Source organism: Marmota monax, unplaced genomic scaffold (genome assembly GCF_021218885.2).
Source record: "Marmota monax isolate L192 unplaced genomic scaffold, Marmota_monax_Labrador192_F-V1.1 WCK01_AAM20220418_F8-fsc00052, whole genome shotgun sequence".
NCBI lineage: Eukaryota > Metazoa > Chordata > Mammalia > Rodentia > Sciuridae > Marmota > Marmota monax.
In genome coordinates this window covers 11,030,123-11,042,819 of record NW_026693473.1, presented here as the reverse complement: position 1 = coordinate 11,042,819, position 12,697 = coordinate 11,030,123, and the positions used below count along the sequence as shown (strand labels likewise).

Below are 12,697 nucleotides of genomic sequence, written 5' to 3'. Positions count from 1 at the left end.
TTAACTGAACTGAATCATTCTACTTCTCCCAATGACACTGGAGTAAGATAATGCAGGCATCTTCTTTGAGTTAATGTACTCAGAGGCTCTACAAGCCCAGGTTTCTATGACAACCAACCAGCCAGGAGAAGGCGAATGCTGTGATGCCTGCCATGATTGTGAAGCTCGTTGCCTGATTTTCATTAGGCCCCCTCTGGTTTCTCCAGTTCCTCTTCAGTGGGACCAGGATCAGTTTCCAAGACTAATTTGCATACTATTATTATTCAGCATCTGTTGCTGCATGCACTTGTATTAGCTGTGGCTGGATTTCCTCCAGAGATGAGCAACCAGGACTCAGATGCCTCTTGAGTCCAGCTCAGTCTTGACTGAAGGCAAAGCACTATGGGGCCAGCTACTCGGAGCTATATCTAGCAGTTACCATGGCACAGCCCAGTGACAGGGCATGTGGATACAGTACAATGTAAATGCAGGTGGGTCCCAAGGTTTGCACTCAGAACTGCAAGGAACTTGTCAGGAAGGAACTGCTGCAAGAGTGATCCTGGGCTTTGATTAGGTAAAATGTGTACCATTAGTTGAGTCTAGAAGAAGTGCAGGAAGATATCTTCTTGTACTTCTGCAAACACCTTTCTTCTTTCAATTTTTAAAAGCCTGTGTTGATTTAGCTAAGTCTTTAAATTCTGTTACATGATGAACTTCAATGTAGGTCGATAGAATGATTTGGAGATAGCAGTAGATGTTCCTTTCTGCATTCCTGCCAACCTCCTGCCCACCATTACAACCAAGTCCTTGGGTCACTTTGAGAATGTGCTCAACAGGACAGTGGGTAGTACTTGATTCAGAGTCAGGAAACCTGGGCATAAGGGTCTACAGCCACCATTCCTTGAGTGTGTGTGAGCAAGTCTCTCACCTTCCTGATTGTCATGTCTTTTACTGTCAGGTGGTAGGAGTGTATGACACCTGTGTGTGTCTCACTTTATTATGTTATCCTGCTCCATACAAACACATGTGTATGTTAGGCATGTGGGTATTGTTGTAAACTCTAAAATACTAAATAAATGTGATCATGGAGGATCTGTGATTTAAACTGCAAGGATACAGTTTCAGGAAACTGGCTTGTTTTATATGGTTTTAAAAGATGCCTTACAGGTTGGGTCAGGTAAGCATAAAAAAAAAAAAACAGTTGCTAATAGGATTAGCTCTTGTCTTCTAATTCCTTTTCTTCTTTTTGAAGAAATCCTTTGCCATCAAGTCTGAAGTTCCCATGTCAGTCACTATTTTGGGCAAAGGAATTTAGAGATTTTTGCTAAGATGCAGGACCTGAATGTTTAAAATCCATTAGGATTTAAAAATAAATATTAAGCAAATTGCAAATGCAAAGAACAGAAATGACCTAACTTACAAAAGGAAGATCTTTATGTGCAAAACAAGAAAACCAGAACCCATAAAGGAAATGAGAAATACAAGTGACTACATAATTTCTAACATATGGTAAGAGTCAAGGTCAAGAGAGAAAAGATAGACTAAAAATAAAACTTAGTCACACATGTGATGGACATAAAGAGTCTATTAATATAAAATAAAAAGTGCAAAACTCAAATGGAAGTGTGTCTACTAATCAGGGCAAAGTATATTAAAAAATATTAAATAGAACTTTTCAAATATCAACATATAACACCCAATGCTGATGAGGATCCGGAAAATGAGGATCTGGAAAATGATACTCTTTTGTGTTGCGGGAGAGAAGAAATTATTTCATTTCATGAGAAATATATAGCAGAATCTATTAAAATTCAAATTATATGTATCCTTTGATCCAATAATCTGACTTTTGGCTCCTATGTTAAAAAAATTCCAAACACTCATGACTATATTGTAGTTATGTTTAATTCAACATTATTTGTGTTGGCAAAAATTGGAGAAATGATATTATTTTACATACATAAAAATAGCGAGCAGATTATGATATTCCATAAGATATCATAGCAATACTTTTAAACATGAATTACAATTATTTATTTGCTTGGTAAATTGCCATTATATATACAATAAAGTGAAAATTAAAGATGCAAATTAATGTGCATAGTAAGATTCTATTTCAATTAAAAACTTAATAAATATACAAATCTCCACATAAAATTGTATATATATGCACCTAATAGCATGAAAAGAGTGAATAAATATGTTCAGCTGATGACAACATTAATAAATGAATAAAAACACGTATTTGGGATCTTGGTGTGCAAATTCAACTTCATTAGATTTCCCTGATAACAACAGTGCTTTAGCCTTCAGATTGTCTGACCATCACCTGATAGAAAACGGCCAGAAATGCAGATTCTTGATATTACCCTGGATATTTCGACTTAATAGGTCAGCAGCTCAGGAATTTCATGTAAGTCTCTTGCTGAAACACTGCTGTGTTGAGGGGAAGATCAAAACTGAGTTTTTTAGCAACTTCCCTAACTCCCACACAGGAATTTCTGTATTTGTTTTGGGTTTTCTTAAAAAAAAAATTAATCTTGAATTCCACATGAAGAAACAAACATGTTAAAGGAATCTTAAGTCTAAAATTCGTTATAAACACTTAGATGAGAAATGTGAAGAAAGCACAGTATATAAGTTGGGGAAAATACGCCATCGAATCATCCTAGGAGACATAGTGTCTTCCTGACTAATATGCACAGTTGAGCTGCTCCTCCTCCCTTTCTCCTGAAACCATGACTGACATCATTACTCCACCACAGAATTCTTTCCCACCAGGCTCAGAGGAAGCCTCAGAGTCCTTCTAAACCCAACATTCAACAAAATCTTTAGCTGATAATCAGAGTTCGCAAAGACATTTATTATTTAAATCTACCTGGCATTCCTAAAGCCCTCTTCCTGAGATCCCACAATTGGTAAGCTCTTGTTTATTGCTTTGCTATATCTTATGTTTGACAAAGCAACTCCTTGTTATTGGTGAAAATTCTAAGGCTCTGCCTCTTTAGCCAGAGGTTATGTGGAATCCAATATAATTTCAGCTCTTACCTGTCTCAAATCATACACACTTAAGACAATGGAGATAATGGTCAAAATGATGATAGCCACAGAGTACTCTATGTAACCTTGAGACAGCCACAAAGTTAGGGTGAAGGCTTGGAACACATAGAATGGATTTAAAACCTGCAGGTACAAAAATAGCACTAGAGTCACTTGAATGGACCTTGGTAGCAATCAAGATGATACCATGATACCATTTCTTTATAGAATATTTCTTCCTTTTTTTTTTTTTTTGTACCAGGGATTGAACTCAGGGGCACTCAACCACTGAGCCACATCCCTATCCCTATTTTGTATTTTATTTAGAGACAGAGTCTCACTGAGTTGCTTTGAATTTGCCATCCTCCTGCCTTAGCCTCCTAATCCGCTGGGATTACAGGAGTGCACCACCGCGCCTGGCTCTTCCATTTTTGACAACATACAGTAACCTCTAATGTTTAAGAACTTACTTAGAACTTCATTAATTTGGGTAGAGACAATGTCAAGCCCATAGAATGTGATATGGTGAAAGCAAAATGACTTTAAGTACTGAAAGCCATGTCCACAAATTGGTAATTCTTAATTATTTTGAACTTTTAAGACTTTATTTCCAGTAATAAAATCTAACAATTTACCTTCTTCAACAGATTTGCCCATAATAAAGAAGATATATGATTCAGTCTCCTTTTAAAAGGACCTTCAAACAGATTTTTTTTTCTTGGTGGAGGGGGGAGCTGGGGATTGAAACAAGGGCCTTGTGCATGGGAGGCAAGCACCCTACCAACTGAGCTATATCCCCAGCCCTTTTAACAGTTTTTTTTTAAAGTTTATTTTCATGTAATCACATGCTGCAAATTCTGTCAAGTTGTGCAATGAAAATGAGAGATTCTACTTTTATCCAGGTCATTTAAAATATCTGTCATGTCACAGGCCATGGCAAGATACTCTGAGAGTCAGTGGAATTAGAATGGCCCTTCCCTTCAAAAAGAGTGATCCTGAAAAGAAAGAACACAGCCAAGGCTGCAGAGAAAATCTTGGACACCAGACATCACCAGCCCCAGCACCGGTCAACCAAGCACATACCTTTCTGGTCTCTTGATGATATCTTTAAACTTTCTTTATTCCTTCAAATTTCCATTTTGGTCCTACTGGCTCTATTTTTTGTAATTATATTAGGGAGGAAATACCTGAGTAGTTAGAGAAAGACCACAGGATGTCCAGACATATGAAAATTAAAGAGCCCACTGGGACAAGGCCAGGATTCATTTCTTGGGGAAGTTCCCTGTATGATTTTCATAAATTAGATGAAATACGGTCTGGAACCAGTGGTACTCTTTTGTTTTGCCTCCACTTTCTATAATTTCCTAATATATTAAATAAAATTTTATTTTTAATCCTAAAAATGAAATGGTATCGGGTTAATATGTTAATAGGCTGATCTTGAGGGTTTCTTAAGCCCTGGGATATATTGTGTAACATTGAAAAAGCTTTTGTTTCTTAATGTTTCTTATTATTTCCATCTCAACTACTTTACTTACAAATTACAGCTCTTGTGTTTGCTTGGCATAAAATTTTCTAATTATAGATTATGCACTAATGATAACATGGTTTTGAGTTTATTGAAATCCAGTACAAAACTGGTTAAATACTTCTCAGAGAATGAAACAACACAACGATGATTTGTCTCCTTCATCTAATATTCTTTTGAAACTAAATGTGAAGAAGTAGTTTGATTTGCATTTTTTTCTATAAAGTCCTAGTAAATAGGTGCTAAAAAAAATACTAGTGCTCCTTTCAATCCCAGATTGACACCTGGGGATTTCCTGTCCCAGCTTGGAGGTTGAAAAAAGTCACAAGCAGAGATGGCTCACAGCTGAGGTCTGCAACAGGAGAGAAAAACTGTCCATGATACAGCCATGAACTCGACCAAGCCCTACAGGGCTGATTATCTGACAGATTCCTGAGAACAGACACTCGCATCTCCAATGTGGACCTGGTTTTGAAGTGGGATCTAATGGGAACCAACTGGAGCCCCAAACAGAACCATCAAATAGGGACAGCAATCACAGGGAGAAATGAGAAAATGGAAGGAACCCAATGTCCCATTTAATGGGAACTTTAAAAAAAATAATAAATTCAAAACACAACAAAGAAAATTTTGTTTAAGAAAAAAAACTATCTCTGAAAGAAGTCACTCTTAAGAAAATTGTTAAGCAATTAGAAAAAGACTGAATTAATTCATTTTAATTCCTCAGAAATTATAGAAGTAATCACATTGCCTCATGGAATGGACTGCATGTTTGTGCCCAGCCCCCACCAAAAAAGTCCTGTGTTGAAGCCCTAACACTCAGAGTGATGGTATAACGTGGGGCTTGAGGGGACTAGTAGGTAGGAAGGTTCACATGAGGCCATGAGGGTGGGGCTGCCATGATGGGATTAGTGTCTTCACAAGAAAAGGAAAAGATCAGAGCTCTCTTCTTTTTAACCATGTGAGGACACAATGAGAAGATGTCTGTAAGAACTGAGTACACAGGACTTTCCAGCCTCCAAAACTGAAAAATAAGCATTTGCTCTTTAAGCCTCCAGTCTACATTTTATTATAGTAGACTGAACTAAGACACTTCCTCTACCATCAAAAATGTAACAAAAGAAACAAGAGATTATGAAATGGTAATCTGTCTCTCACAGTGGGAAGGAATTTTAAAGTGGATTTGAACTTAAAATAAGTGGTTTTTGCAAACATCATTTAGACAGCCTAGAGAAAAAAATGATAATAACATTTATCAAATGTTTTGAAAAACCCTCAATAGAAAAAGTATAGACTCAAGTCAAAAGGATAGAAACAGAAAAAAAGTTGCATGAAATACAGATTTCATTTACATAGAAGTATTCATATGCTATTCAAGTTTTCTCCTAGTACTAAGTACAAAATAAGGGACAGAAATTATCTTTTTTTTTCCTCAAAAAGAAAAGAAAATAGCCAGTTACCTGTTTAACAAGCAGCTTCCATATGGGTTGGATTTCAACCTCAATGGCATTGGGCCCACACACTAATCTTCTGTAGGAGATGGATCATCCATTAGTGTCACACCTATGAGCTCAGTGACAAGTGAGTACAGTCTAAGTACAAACCACATCTCTGCTCTTTGGAGATTTTCTGGCTTCAGTTGAACAATAATATGCAAGTATTTTTGAAATATAATACTAAATTACTAATATGTTTTTGAAGTGAATGTCAATGTATGATGAACAAAGTTGCTTTTCTGGTTTACAGATGTCACCACTACAACTCAATGTGTCCAAATGAAGTTAGAAAGTCATTTTGAGTTTTTTTTTAATAATTTGATTATATTTTAAAGGCAGCAAAAGGACACAGATATGAAGATGCCTCTAGATCTGGCAGGCATTTTAGGCTGTTCTTGATGTGAATGGTCACATCTGTCTCACATTGGTCTCTCCAGCACCCAGGACAGGCCCTTAGTATGTGAACTGAATGAATATGGCAATGAATAAACGAATGCTCTGGAAGATGACAGAAGGTCTTCACCTTGGAAACTTATACTTTGAAAACAAGATATAATACATGTGTTCATTATAAAAAGAAGATTTCATGTATGTATAGTATTTTACGAAGTTCTTACAAAAGACTCATTTGATCCTCATGATAGTCCAAAGGCAAGAGTGAGTAGCTCCATTAGCCAATGAGATAAATTGCTTGGTGTGGGTGTTTAACCAAAGGTGCACACATCTAATATTAATCATGACAATATAACTTTCAAGCACAGATAACAGTGCCAGAAACTTCACTTATCCTTTTAAAGCCATTAACTACTTTAATCATCACATTATCCCCATCAGATTCCATATTATAACCTACTATAAAGAAAACTGAAGTTTTCTTGGATAGATTAAGTAACTATCTCAGGATACCAAAGCTAGAAAGAGACAGAGCTGGACTTCTTACCTTGACTCTACAACTCTGCCTCAGCAAGTACCAAAAGGAGAGAATCTACATGAAATATCCTTGATATCATTGAGATATAACTGAGAGCTGAGCCCAATTTCTTCTGATTTGAAGCCAAGCTTTTGCAAGTGCATAATTATTGCTTGCAAGGGACAGAGAGGACTCATACCAAGGTCTTATGGTTCCATACTAGAGAAATACTGGGGCTTGGGGGAGTTAAGAGACAAGCAGGCCAAATACCCATGCTGCTATATAGCTTCATGACTCCCTAAACTTCACACTGGGAAAGACCACAACTCAATCAACTTTGGTACCAAATCCATAGCAATAATAAATTATGGGTCTATTGTCAGAACTTCTCAGGACTCCAAATTTGAGCCCCCAAACAGTCCCTATCTGTCTTCAATTCTTCACTCTGTAAATGCCTCCTCAGATTGAAAGAGCCAAATCTGACATTGAGCCTAGTGGTTGAGAAATGTGAGCTAGAATAGACCTGGCTTTGCCTCTAGCTAGGCCTTTATACTTGCTGTTCCCTCTACCTGGAATCCGTTTCCCTGTGTCTTTGCATAGCTTGCTCTCTTGTTGTGTTCAGATTACTTTTCAAATGATACCTTCTTATGTGGACCTTCTCAAATCATTCTATTTAAAATAGGTGTAGTGTAATGGTAGAGCACTTGCCTAACTTAGCAAGCACAAGGCACTGGGTTCAATCCCCAGTACTGGGGGAATAAAAGAACTATTCAAAGATTCTCCTTATATTCTTAACCTACCTTATTTTACTTTATAATGCATATGATTACTTGGAATTACACCTTATTTTTAACATGATAATGAGCATGCAAATGATAGACTGTATCCTCTATTATCATATAAGCTTCTAGGACAGGTGTTATATTATCATATAAGCTTCTAGGACAGCTCACAAAGGCCTAAAACAGGAGCTGATACACATAACACATTGGAGCATTATGCGTTGAATGAATGGTTGGAGGGTTGAGTGAGGCATGAGTCTTGGTTCCCATATCTATAAAATGAGTTTGGTAAAATATGCCTAATAAAATTGTTATCAGCATCATAGCGCAATAGATATGAAAAGCTTTTAGCAAAGGTGCCAGGGCAGGACAAGCTCTCAGTAAACGGCAGCCATCTTTGAAGTCTGAATTCCTTTGGCAAAATTAACTGTATTTTTCTCTCTTTCAACAACATTCTCTTTTTCAGTCACAGTGCAGACTTCATTGAATTGTAACATGTATTTTTATGCCTTTTTTCTCCTCTGATTGTCTAGCCTCTCTTTAAAGGCAGGAATGGAACTTTTTCAACTCGATTTTTCTGGTATCTAAGGACACAGTATCTGACACAGATGTTCCTGAATACTGTAGTTAATTAACAAAAAACACTATGGTCCATATCTAGAATACTGTCTCCCCTGAAAAGACTCAAAACCCAGATGCACAACTAAGATAGAACCAGACTGTGGAAAGTCAATGTAGAAAGCTAACCAAAGGTCAGTATGTTTTGACTCTTCCTGTTTGGTGAGATGGTTTCTGATATCACCATTAAATGAAGAGCTTAGACACAAAGAGGACAGGGAACCAGTGGATCAACACTTGCCTGTAGATAGTGATATTTAGGGCTCATCTGGGACATGTTTAAATCATAGCCTGTTATGCCCCTTGTTGCTGTCCTTTCTGCTGTCTCTTGCCAAAAAAAATATAGTCTGTTTAGGGAACATGTGCTCATCTCAATCTCAGTGTAAGCCAAGTTTTCAGGAAATGCTGACCAAAGATTAAACAACAAGAGGAATATGAGGCCTGAAGTTGGGTCACATGAGTAAAGGTCCAATATTATATTTGCTAACTAAAAATCTGATGAGCTGGCAGGGAAATGAGGCCCTGAAATTGTTCCAAGTGTCTTCTCTGAACAACATAAGCCAAAAACAACTAAATAATCTTGCCTGGCATTTCTAACAATCCATCAAAGGAAGAGTAGCTGTAGAGTGAAGAAGTTGAATTTCACAGCAGGGACTTGTGAAAGGAATTTCTATGCTAACTAGGGCAGCACTTGAAAGACCACTAAGATTTCCTTTAACTCCGACATATTAGTAAATCTGCTGGATTGCTTTAATTCTGAAACACCCAATGTGAATGACTGGGAGTACTTTCTATGGGGGTGTTTCATGGTGCCTAATTTTACTTTATTCATTCATTTACCCATTTATCCACCAAAGAATTGTTGGAAATACTTTGTGTGGTTTACTGGTGCACTATAGGCACCAAGTGGTGTGGTGTGGACTAGAGTGGAGTACTGGGGAGGCAGGAGCCAGTTAGAGTGACTGGTGAGCTTCTTCACATGACCATTCTGCTATTTTGCTCAAAGATTCTCCTCTGATAAGCCTCCCATGGTTGCTGGCAGGGAGGGAGGGATACCTGCAGCTTTCCAAACAGTCCATGCCAGGCCAAGAGATTCTAGCATGACCCACTGCAGGAACTTGAGAATTTAGGGAGCAAGCATCTGGAGTCTGAAAAAGCTCTCTGGTGGTTCTGCTAGCCAATCCTTCACCGGCTTAAAACTATTTCTTAAAGGGAGGGAGACCACAGACCTTCACAGATGCAGAGTATGGCACCCAACCTTTGAAATTTGGGTATGGTTGTATAGTGTAACAGATGTGTTGGTCACAGAGCACTCCCATTTTAAAAGTTAATAAGAAAATTGGTATATTTTTTAAAAATTCTTTCTTTGTATGTGTTGGAGGAGCTCAATTTTAGCAATGCTTTGAAATGCTTAAACACTTTCATGAAATATTGATAAAAAAAAGCTCCATTTTACAAATGACACAAAAGTTACTTTAGTTTTTCACATTAATGCTCATCTGCGAACTATCCATTTCTTTCATTTAATTAGGCATTTCCAGAAGACCTCAGGAAGAGCTGGGCTCTTCCAGGATCCCATGCCTCTGTGTGAGCTAAATGAGACACTTCCAGTCAGCTTTTCTTGAGGAAGTATCCTGAGCATTCCTAGACATGAAAATCTGGAAGAGAAAAAGAATCAGAAGGGGATGGGGAATTGAGGTTGAGGTGCAAAAAAGCCCAGGACAGGATCTTGCCAGGATTTAGGATTCAGGACTTCAACTTACTGATCCCTCCTCCACAGGATTTTGCTCTGAAACAAGCTTTGGAGATAAGTGATTTCACACTTCCAGTGGACCTAAACCCATAGAACCATGGGTCTGAGAATTTAAATTTATTAAAATGGGAATATTGATTTCAGTTTATTTAATTTTTATTCAATGCCTTTTGCATTATATTTTAAAGAAAAATACATAATAATATTTTAAAGTGACTTATTAACTTCTGATTGAATGTTAAGACTTGAGATTTCAGCTATTGGCTTCTGCCTGTCCCCTCTTCCAGCCAGCCTTTCCTTGCTCCTTCCTGAGGAGCTGATCTGATGGTTGAAGATCTGTGATCAGGATGCTTTCCAGAAGTGTAACTTTCAAAGGGCATAAAGGTCATGGTACATAAGCATGATTTCTTTTCTGAGTTTTGTCCCCTCAATACCTGAGGAGTAGGGGAGTAGTTTCATGGTAGATGCAACCTCTGTCCCTTCCTCCCTCCTCCTTTTTCTGTCTTCTTTCTTTCTTTTCTTAAGTTCTGTCTTCTCATGAAACAGCTTCTGCCAGCTTAGAGCTATACCTTGATAGCAAACCTACCCTTCTTTTGCTGCCTGTGCTTTGGATTGTTTTCCTCTGGTACTGAGCGGCATGCCTCCCCGCCCCCACTAACCCCCCTCAATAGTATAGCAAATGCTGGGAATTAACTCTGGCCCTGCAGAATCCCTGAGTTGACTATGTCTCTTCCCACTTCTTGTCCTGTGATGTCATATTGGTGCCTTAACTCAGCCTTGGCTGGACTATTTCCACCACAGAAACTGGCAAACTCTGCCCTTCAAAGCTTTATTATTATTATTATTACTTTCTTTCAGACAACAAGTCATCAACAAGGTGAATAGTTTGTAGTTAACCCCAGAAGGGAGCCTGCCAGTCTATTTCTATTTCCAGGGATGTAGCAAGATAGACTGGGTGAAAAAGAAAGTAAAAAAAATCCTCAACTTTAAAATTATCCTAATAGTCCACCTGCCTAGATAGGAATCCAGTAGGTTTATTGGTTTCATAGAACCCCATTCTTGTGAAGTAAAAAAATCACCTAAGGTCTCTATGAATCTGTCTCAGTCAGATACTTAGAGGGAAGTTTGAGTTTATGGGTGCAGACTGGAACAGGAGCCCCTATGACAACTTACTTGCTCTCTTCCTGATACCTTCTGGCAATTTCTCTCCAAGGAAAAATTAACTCTTCTGATGTCCTGGTATGCTACATAAAAATTGAAAAGCATGTATATGCATTTTTCCTCTTTTCCTGGCTGCTTGGAAGCCTATAAAGAACTTTATAGTTAGACTCTGTAGCTTTTTATCATCATCATCTGAGATTCTTGCATGTCCCTCCCCCTTTTTTCATTTCTCACATTACATTCTTGTTTGTGCTTGTGTAGGGGGCAACAGTAGGTGGGTACTGGAGATCAAACCCTAGGACCTTGCACATGCTAGACAACAACTCTACCACTGAGCTATATTCCCAGTCCAGTGATCTTAGTTTTAAATGCAGGCAGGCTCAAGTTCATTTAGAAAATTGGTAAGCTGTCTCTTAACCAATCCATCAATCATATTTAAATTTAAAAAAGAAAACCTTAGTCTTACCTTAAGAAATGGGAAAAATGCTCCACATTCTACTTACTCTTTTTTCACCCTCCATTCAGACATGCCCATAAAATAAAATATGCCTATGTTTATAAGATTATCTCCTCTATTTTTCATATTTGGGAAACTATACTCTGTCTTGCTTATTAGATTGTCAAGTTCTTTATTGTGTGGACCAGACTTAAATTTAATTATGTATGATGCTTATTAAAGCGTGGCACTTTATAAATAAGGACAAATGGGAGGTAGCTACACTGATGGGAAATCTTTCTGGTAGAAATGGCTTCCTAGGCAGAGAATATCTACATGTATCAATGAGATTTCTTAAATGCTCTAGATCAATCCTTTAAACATCTGTGCTTATGCTATTAAACCATAGGTTTTTCATAACTTTGAAAACTTTCTGTGTTTCAATGTACTAAGCATTACATCTGAAATCTTATATAATGATACCATTTCTAAGGCATTTTGCAATGCTGTCCTGGTCTAGATGCACTATTTTTCATAGTGCTTTTGCAGGGGGAAAACTTAAAAACAACAAATCAGTAATTCTTCCCTCAGTTTATGTGAGAATTATGGAAGTTGCTTGCCTAAAATGCATAGTTCCTTCTATTATTAGTACTACTTTCTCCTACAGAATCATCAGAATTGTTTGGGGGTAGAGTCCCAAACCAATATTTTAGGTACCAGATTTCTGCTTAGCTTGAGAATTGGGGTTTCTGGCTGACTGCAAAGTTAGGTAGGTAATGTCCATCAAATGACTGAGAAATGAAGGAGACTAGGAACTCTGTGGGGAAGTCTTGCAATGGATTCCTTCAGACTCACCAGGATTGGCAGTTTCAAGTGTAGTTAAGAAAGCAGGGACTCTATATCAGTGCGAATCAACGGGCTGTGTGAGCAGTTCCTAATCTATGCCACAGTACCAGTCCCATGATTGTGTCATTCTTTTTGTCTCTCTATCTCTA

At 37.8% G+C, this 12,697-nt stretch overlaps 1 protein-coding gene across 1 annotated transcript in view; it reads right to left on the bottom strand.

The window, feature by feature from the left end:
* Positions 1–12,697, bottom strand: part of Atp13a5 (ATPase 13A5) — a 113,979-nt gene that overhangs the window by 74,101 nt on the left and 27,181 nt on the right. Inside the window, exons 6-7 of the mRNA XM_058583577.1 lie at positions 6,007–6,076; positions 3,028–3,162 (exon numbers count right to left, since the gene is read on the bottom strand). Coding sequence (XP_058439560.1) covers positions 3,028–3,162; positions 6,007–6,076 — 205 coding nt within the window. The remainder of the gene's footprint in view (positions 1–3,027; positions 3,163–6,006; positions 6,077–12,697) is intronic.